At 28.1% G+C, this 10000-nt stretch overlaps 1 protein-coding gene across 3 annotated transcripts in view; it reads right to left on the reverse strand.

Annotated features, from left to right (window-relative positions):
- LOC100202978 (supervillin) overlaps positions 1 to 10000 on the reverse strand; it is a 47344-nt gene that overhangs the window by 18422 nt on the left and 18922 nt on the right. For all 3 annotated transcript variants that reach the window (XM_065799232.1, XM_065799231.1, XM_065799230.1), the window contains 3 exons: positions 9159 to 9185; positions 6780 to 8825; positions 3639 to 3843 (listed from right to left, as the gene is read on the reverse strand). In XM_065799232.1, coding sequence (XP_065655304.1) covers positions 3639 to 3843; positions 6780 to 8825; positions 9159 to 9185 — 2278 coding nt within the window. The remainder of the gene's footprint in view (positions 1 to 3638; positions 3844 to 6779; positions 8826 to 9158; positions 9186 to 10000) is intronic.

Genomic DNA, 10000 nt, shown 5'->3' on the forward strand with positions numbered 1-10000 from the left:
GTAACAAAAAAATGATAATAAAACTGAAAAGATAAAAATGTAAAAATTTGGTTATGCAAAAATGTTTTTGTTTGGAAATATTTAAATTCTTTTTTTTTCTTATCATTTAATTAACCCAAAACTCAAGAAACTAATTTTTAGTTTGATAAGTACTTTAACTTTTTAAATTTTTACAACCTTAAACTCTAAAATACAATTCTTGTTGAACAAGACCATTAAGTAGTGTTCGGCACAAATTCAAATAGTTTGATCAAATATGCGTCAAATGTTTGAAATGGCCAAATTCAAATCTTCCTATTTTGAATTTAGATCAAATTCAAATCTTTCCAAGATTTGATGTATATTTGAACGTTATTTAACTTATTTCATTTATTAATTTTAGTTATCTGAATTTATAAATTTTATTCATATTGCAGCATTTGTTACTATTTCTCACACATTACAGCTTCTTTTATTCTTTTTAATCCAACCAAGACTTCAAGCACTGGCAAGCTTGAATGGTATCTGCAGAGAGAAGATTTCTTATGTCAGTAATAAGATTTTTTCCTCATGAGAAGAGCCTTTCTGATGATACAGATGTAGCAGGAATGGCCAGTTAATCTCTGGCCATTCTGGATAGGTTTGGATATTTGTCAGATCGAGATTTCCACCAAAGTAATATGTTGCTATTATTGCCGCCATCTATCTTACTTGTATCATTACAATAGTTTTCAAACTCATTACATGGGTTTGATGAAACACGCGATTTGAACGGGGTATATTTTGAAACGTTTTGAATGCTTGTAGCAGTTGTACCATTGCTTGGGGCATAATTGATTTGATATTCACAATTGACTGTGTCCATAATCTTTGTATACGACTCGCTGTTTGCGCCCTTATCATTTTTGTAATATTCAATACCAAATCTTGGGTCCAGGACAGTGCAGATAGTAAAGCAGTCACTAGTCAAATTATAATATTTTGAAATTTTTGCGAGCGCTGCCTCTGTAGAGCGGTGTAGATTATCTTCAGGGTTGGTTTTTGTGGTCATCCATTCAGTAATGTGATCCAAAAGAATATTGAAGAGAGGAACCACCAAAGACAATGTGGAATATGAATCACCACTAATGAGCTGGGTAAATTCCTTGAATGGTTCAAGATACAAAAAAATTGTTTCAAACCTGTTCCAAACATCTGCTGAAATTGATAGACAACAGTCTGGATTGTTTGCAGTTGAGTCAAAATCGCAAAAATACGCAATGAAACCAACTTTTAATTCCATTGCTCGTTTAAGCATATCAGCTGTTGAGTTCCATCTTGTAGGGACATCAAGTATTGGTTTTAAGGTGCAATTTGATTGCTGGAAACCTTTGAACCTAGAATATGATTGAGGACTGGATCGGATTTTTTTAATTCCTGTTCTAAGTTTTACAAGATCATCTTTCAAAACATCCAAACCTGCTTGCGCGCCCAAATTCAGCACATGAGCAAAACACCGGATATGCTCAAAGGTGGTTTTAATTTCGTACTTGGAATTTAAAATATCCATAAATGAATTATTATTGGAAGCATTATCTAAGGTAATGCCCATTCCTTTGCTTGTAAGACCGAATTCAATCAAAACTGACAAGAATGCATTAGATAAATTTGAACCTGAATGGGAATCAGGCAAGGATTTGAAATCAAGAGTTTTGGCATGTAGGTTCCAGTCTTTGTCAATGTAATGAGCCGTTATGCCCATAAAAGCAATGTTGTTGGGTGATGTCCAGCAGTCAGTGGTGAATGAAACCTTTGAGTCAAGATTCAAAAAAAGGGTCTTTAGCAATTGTTTTTTGGTGTTGTAAGTGTCCATTATCTGGCGTTTTAATTGGTGCGCACTCATGATTGACAAATTTGGTTTCAGTAGAGTGAGTAGTTTACGAAAGTGGCTGGACTCTACCTCATTAAATGATTGATCATTCTCGACAATCCAGCTAACTAAGTATTTATTGAATAGATCTGGAGAATAAACGATTGGTGTCATTATCATGTCATCTAAACGTCGTTGCTTTGGTTCTCTGTCCCCAAGTAATTTGCTTTTGTGTTGAGAATTTAAATGGTTCATTAGATTTGTTGTCCCACCTTTATTGTAAGCATACTTGTTCTTGTGCTTTGGACAATGCTGGCATATGGCCTTGGTTTTGTCATGCTCATCAACTGTGAAATGATCCCATACAATTGATTGTGAACGTTTGGTGGTTTTTGTAACAGAAAAAGATTCGGGTTCTGGATTATCCGACATAATTAGGAATGTAATATATATTTCTGAAATAGATACATTTCAAGGTTGTTTACAAATAGTAAATATACTAATATTAAGTAAACACCTAATGAAAATGATTAAAATAATAATGGTTTAAATAATAAAAATAATATTAATAATAATGATAACAATAATAATAATTATATATAAGTCACTTGTCTTTATAAATACAATAGCTACATAAACAAAGTTAGACAGTTACAAACAGTTAAAACTGATAAAACGTAAAAGTAAACAATGACATATAGCAACTATTATAATGAAAAATAATTAATAAAAATAAGAATAACGAATATTAAAATAAATTTGAATTTGAATACACGACGGAAAATACAAACAATAGACAAACATACAAGACAATATACAAAAACGCACAGAAAATTAATAAAATTAAAAAAAAAAATTCTTTGCTTTCAAGCAAGCCATTATTATATTTTTTTATTATTTTCTTTTTTCAAATGATTGTTTCTTTCAATGAATGTTTTTCGATTCGTTATTGTTTTACTTTTTCCATTTTTATTGTGGTTAAATTGTATTTGCAATTTTTTCTTTTGATTTTTACATATATTTTTTTCTACGTTTTTTCTTTTAATCTTGTACTTTGTTTACATTTCTTTTCTTTTTTTCTTTCTCTATGCTCTTTACTTTCTCTTTAATATTAACAAACTTTAATTAAAAACTCTTTTTTTTTTTTTTTTTTTTCCGTTATTGAAAGGCGACCGCCATTCCGGAAACCACTGCAAAGACCCCGGAATAAAGTGATATATATGTTTGCGGGCCTGTAAAATTTGGCGTTTTTTTTTCAAACGCAAAAATTGAGAACAAAGTGAATATTTGAAAATCAAATCCAAATCCTCCAGATATTTGTCAAATCAAATTCAAATCTATCCCCTCAAAGAACAGTTCAAATTCAAATCTTTAAAGGTTTGACGTATATTTGATTTTGCCGAACACTACCATTAAGCAGAGAAATAAGTTGGCTGTGGTACTTCCAGAGGTGTAGGTTGTATTTGAACCTAAAACCTCTTGATTTTAAGCCAACCACTAGCCGACTACCGCATTGAAAATATTAAGTGTACTAAAATTTTTACAAGTTTTTTACAAGAGACAATTTTATTAAAAGATACTTTTCATATAACTAAATTTTAAATCACTTTTTTAGGTTGCAATTTAAAAACAAAAACATTAAAAATAATATATAAAAAAAATTTAGGTATTCAATAAATTAAAAATAATTTATGCTAAAAAGTAACTTTATCTAGGCATTCAATAAATAAAAAATAATTTATGTTTAAAAGTATCAATAATAAACATCAATAAATTAATAATAATTTATCTTAAATTCATTTAAACATACTTTAAAGACATATTTGATACAAAATCAAGATCTGATAGTTGATTGTCTGTTTTACGCTGTTCCCTTTCAGGTAGGTATTTATCTTCTGTGTTTTTATAATCAAACATTTCAAGATCATTAACTTTTTTTTTACCTAAATTTTGTTGAGAATAATGTAGAGATGGATTGCATTCCAGTGCAGATGCTAAATCAGTTTCTGTAACACCTTAAAAAATCATAGATAACTATAAAATCTTTTATGTAATAAAATGATTTTAAAATATATTTTTGTATAATAACTTTTAAACAATTCAATAACATCAAATTGAAAAAAAAAAAAAAAAAAAAAATGTTGTAAAAATTGAAAAACTGAAAAATTTAGAGCTGAAGTTAGTGACAACCATATTCATTGTATTAAATTGTGAACATATATTCAAAATGCATTTTCATTTTGTTTATTTTTTTATTAAGTAATTTTTTCATATTTTTTAATTGGTAAAAAAAAAAAAAAATTTAAGGAAACATGTTATTTTGAGACTTCTTGAAATATATAACAATTGGTTATGTATTTGTATACAATATATAAGGGAAGTTCTTGTTCATAGAGCCAGATTTTTTCAATGCCCATATTCAAAGCCTCAGACTTTGAATATGGACATTGAAAAAAAATGGTAAAGCTGATATCACGTCTCTATACTAAGTACTTTGTATTATTAATTTAATTAATAATACAAAGTACTTAGTATAGAGACATATTAAGTATATTGACTTAAAATAAAAAAGTCTGTCATGTAGAAGGGTTTAAAAATCAGTGGCCCTAGGTACAAGTAGGTTTTTTTTAATTGTACCTAGGGCCACTAGCCTAATGTACCTAGGGCCACTTTCTTAAAATTAGGTTTAACTCCATAATAAACTGACAACAAAAGTAAAGACACAAATTTGAATAAAAATTTATTTAATCTTAGATTGTTTTCAACAAATTTTTCTAGTGTTACTTGATTGCAACACTTAAATAAATAGCAAAATTGACTGATAGTTCTAGACAAAATTGAGAAATAAGTCTATGGGTAAAATTATAATTCCGAAAGAAAAAAAAATTCTGCACCAATCAAAATTCAACAATCTACCTCCTTATCAATCAAATTTTTCACACACATATGGCACTAGGTACAAGCAAACTATATGGCACTAGGTACAAGCAAACTATATGTCTCTAAGTACAAAAATAGCATCGTGATAAATGTAAATAAAAATAGAATATAAAAATAAAAATAGCATCGTGAAAAATGTCATCTATTAACGAACCCCGATTGAAAGAAAACTTATTGAACATCGCATTTATTACTTAAGTAACAAACAATATAGTATACAAGAACTTATAGAAAAGCATTTTCTCTAGGATTGTAAATCTAAAATACCAGCGGCAAAAACTTACTTTAGACCATCAAAAAGTATTTTTCGATTACAACTTGCTTTAGCAGCGTAGTAGAGAAAATCAAAATTGAATTTAAAAAAAAATTTTTATAACAAATTTTTATAACTAACCTGACTGAGAAGCATCACTTAGAACTTTATAGTTTTCAAATAAAGTGGGGTACCTAGGTACAGGGAGGCCCTAGGTACATAAACTTTCCCTACTAGTTTAGTGTAGAGCTAATGATATTGTGTAATCTAGTACTATCTGTCTATGCCCTGTTGGCTTGTAGGGTTTGCTTTTTTTAAATGTTAATTCACAAGTTAAACGCCATACTACCAGTACTGCATAAAATTTAAGCTTGGTAAACTTACTACCAGGCCACCTGGTAGTAAGGCTTCCTAAACTCTATGGTAGCTCACAGAGAGGCTGATTTCATCAACAGCTGTAAAATGTCAGAGTATTAACAGTGTCATGTCGTGCATGGATGGTTTCCCTGTTAATGCTTTTGGTGTGTAATGTAGAGGCCACATAAGGATCTTTGAAAAAGATATATAAATAAGATATATAAATTTGATAAAGATATATAAAAAGATGTTGCTTTAATGAATCCTAAAGATATTATTTTTTTTCTCTTCAAGAATCAAGTAGCAGAGATAAAGTTCTGTCCACAGTGTCACATGTTGGTAGTGTCAACTTTTTTATCCAAAAGTGTTAAAAATAAAAATCTACTAATGCAGATATTGTTAATAGTAACAAGAGAAATAGTAACTACTAATACTACTACTAATAATATTTATTTACTTTTTCACTTTATCACTAAAGACCTTTCTTCTGCTCTTTTTAACTAAACAATTATGAATGTTTGGCAATACTTTTAAAAAATGATTTGCATTCAATCATATTTTTAAAATTTGATTTTTTAAATATAATTGAACACAAACCATTTTTTAAAAGTATTGGACACTGGCCAATCCAAACAGGTTTTGACCAGGCATTTTGTCTGGGACTTTATAAAAAATTAAACTGAGCACTGGTCACTGATAAAAAAAAACTTTTAGGCTTTAATCATAAAACTTTATATGTAATCAGGCTTAAAAAATTATTGACCAATACAAAAATTGCTATTGGTTTATTCCTCACCATATTATAAAACTTATATAAGCATATTAAATCCTTTTGAAATTATAATAGAATAGTTGTTTAAAAATATGCATTTGACCACAAGCCACACTAGAACTACATTGTTTTATGCATGTTCTGTGTAAAACATTAATTTGGATTTACAAGGTTTTAATTGTCCAATGATAAATTGAACTTTACTTTTCTGGTTGGTTACTTCATATCAATTATTATTAAATTGAAATAAGATTTAAGAAAAAATTCACACCCATTATTAAGGCTCCCCCTTTCCCGCTTATTAGATCTGGACTAAAATCCCACACCTCCTTTAATTCTCTCTTCTCCCTGTAACACGAGTAAAACAAATGAAAAAAAACAATTACAGTTAATAAAAATTACAATTACAGCTAATAAAAAAACAACGTTATAATTATTGTTAATTAAAAAATAATTACTTGCTATAAATTAAACTTGCTATCAATAATATATTATTACTAGTATCAAATGGTAATTTATCAATAATATTAATAATAACAAATTAATATTTTAATAATACTATTAATAAATTTTTTTCACACTTTTTTGGGTGTTAAGAAAATGAAAAGAAAAGTTATAATTTTACTCACCCTCATTCATTATGTCATCTAGATCATCAAAAAGATCTTCAAAAAGTTTCTTGCTATCTAACCGTGTATAACGTTTCTTTTCTCGTTTTTGAGTTGCTTCTTCTCCATTAGTATTTGATAATTTATTCATATCTATTTTCTCTGCTAAAATTTCTTTTGAAGATTTCCTTTCAACTTTATCTACTATTTGTTTATGTTTTTCTTTTTCTGTTTCAGCTTTGATTTCATTTTGTAATTTATCCATGGCCAAATCGTCTAACCCTGCTATAGTATAAGGCCTTTCTCGTTGCGAAATAACTTTTGAGTTTAAATCAATTGGTGTTTTTTTTGTTAAATGTTTTTGTTTTGTGTGCTCCATTGCTTGTAAAAAACGATTCTTTACTTCAGAAAGGGGCTTAATTTCTTCATTAGAGTCTTCAACATTTATGTTTATATTAATTGTTGTCATGCTTTTTGTTCGCTTAAGCATTGTTGGCGGATTTATTTCACTATTTTGTTTTAAATTAGATAGATTTGAACGAGAAGTACCTAATTCTTCATTAGATTTTAAATTTGTTGAATGGTCTTCAACTAAAAAACTTTTACGCTTATCAGCATTTGACATTAAAGCAGCAGTTATTTGTTGAAATGTTTCTTTATTCAATGACTCTCTATTTTTGTCCTGCTGCTGAGCAGCTTCAGCAGCTTGTTTAGCTAGTTCAAGATCACGAGGAGCAATGCCTTCGGTTATAGTTTTATATCTTTTGGTTGACCTAGTTCTTTTAATTTTTTGTCTTTCATTGGGGTTAATTTTTTCAGGAGAAATGTTAGTGTTGGTATTATCAGGCAAACCTTCAAGAAGTTTTTTTTTTATTTCAGCAAAACTTAAATTTTCATTTATTACTCCAGATCCTCTATCATTTTTACCTTCTGAAAATACTATATCTGAATCTAATCCACTAAGTAATGTTTTAGGACGATTTTGCCTATTGTTGCGTCTATTGTTCCTTCTTAACACTACACCATCATCACGAGTCATCACAGGTGTTGAAGGTTGTAAACATATCTCAGGAACATTTGTAATAAACTCTGTATTCGATCTTCTAGCTTTGTGTTTTTTTCTGGTACTTCTAGGTGTGAATGACGATTCAATGCTAGAACTATCAATGTTAGATTTGTCAATACTTTCAACAGACTCTATAGCTTTTCCTACCTGTGCTGCATTTGAAAAATCAATTTCCATATCACCAGGCTCAATTGTAAGGGACTTTGCACGCTCAGTGACACTTTTAGCAGCCTTACGATTTTTTATACGCTCTTTATTCTTACTGTATCTTTTTGTACTAGTTTCACTATCATACACTGAATCCTGACTTCCAAACATCTGATTAGATAATGGGACACTCAAATTAGACTTTGAAGTATCTTCTTCAAATTTTTTATCTAAAAATACATCATTATTGTCCTGTTTTAAACAGCTTAACACTGAAGTATCAGTTACTGTAATGTTGTTCTGACTAACTTCAATAGATTCTTGAGATTCAGATCGCGAGACTATTTGCTTCCTATTTACTGTTATACTTAGTGATTTTGAGACTCTATCTTTTTTTATGGATTGATCATCAAGATTAACTTTATCTCGTAAAAAATTATCCTTTTCAATAATATTTGAACCTGTTATACTAGAAGTAATAGGTTCATTTGCTAAAATTTTGGTATCATGCTCCAACTTGGTGATTTCGGAGCTATCGATTCGAGGCTCTGTTGTGTGATCAATGGATTTCCTATGAAAAAGTCTGAAAAATGACGACCTTCGAGTTTTTCCATGAGGTGAAGTAACAGATGGTTCTATTACTGATGAATTAACTTGTCCACTATCAAAGCTTGTTGAAAAAGAATGCTGTGTATTTTGAGAAGACTCTTTGTCTTTTCGAAAACTAAAAATTGAAGATAATGAATGTTTTTTTTGTTTTTCATGCTCAAGACCATTAAATTCTTTATAATCATGCTTTTCTGAATGATTAGTTGAGTTGTTTTCTTCATGAAGAATGTCATTTTTCAAATTTCCTAAGAAGATAATATCAAGATAATGTTGAGATAATACCAAGATAATATTAATAACAAAAAAAGATTTAAAATGTAAAATACTAAAATGATACTAAAGATAAAACACTGACATTAAAAGAATAACAAATAATAACATGCTTCAATACTGACATTAGATTTATATCAAAATAATTATTTCCTTAACCATTAATAATCATAAGCAAATGATGAATGTAATTGTCAATTTTTTCTTATCTTTAAAAGTGTTTTTTTCCAAAAAAATAAAAGATGTATTAACAAAATAAAAGATTTAATAACAAAACAATAAAATATCAAGAGACATAATTTTTTAACCTTTTATGACAGAATCTTCACTGAATGCTGAAAATAATTAAAAAAAAAATTTATTGGATATTTAATTATAATAAATATTATTTTCTAGATCTTTACTTATAATTGAAATAATAATAACAACAACAATAATAATAATAATAATAATAATAACAACAACAACAAAAACTACAAGAACAACAAGAACAATAATAACTACAATAACAACAGCAAAATAATAACAAAAACTATTCAGAGTTTAATAATAAAAAAAGAATAACATAAACCTACGAATAAACTTTTTTCTAAAAATTTAAATGTATGTATGTATGTATGTATGTAAGTATATTAAATACTAAAATTTAAACTTCTAAATTTAATCTTTTAAAAAGGGCAATCTGACCTAATTGATTGCAATAAAATGATCTATAACTTGCACAACAATATTATTTTTAAAAAGGTCTTAGACTAGATATACTAATTTTTCTTTGCAAATATCTTGAAAGTGGCACATCCAAAAATTTAGGTACACCTAAAAATTTTGGTACACCTTAAAAATTATTACACATGCAAATCAAGAATGTTTATTAAACAAAAAATTGGAATTGATTTTTAAGTGCAGGCACAAAAATAAGTTTCTCCTAAAAAACTATAAAAATAAATGAACTCAAATAATAATTACATTAAACTCCCCCCCCCCTCCCTTTATAAATAATATATAAAAAAAAAATTTTAAATTAAAAAAATTTCTTTTAAAAAAATCAAAAGTAATCAATTCTAAAGAATTCTTTTTATAATAGTGTCAGCATATTCCACAAATGTGTGAAAATTTACAGCAGCCAAGACATTTGCGACTTCCTGTAATA

This window comes from Hydra vulgaris, chromosome 06, assembly GCF_038396675.1.
Source record: "Hydra vulgaris chromosome 06, alternate assembly HydraT2T_AEP".
Taxonomy (NCBI): domain Eukaryota; kingdom Metazoa; phylum Cnidaria; class Hydrozoa; order Anthoathecata; family Hydridae; genus Hydra; species Hydra vulgaris.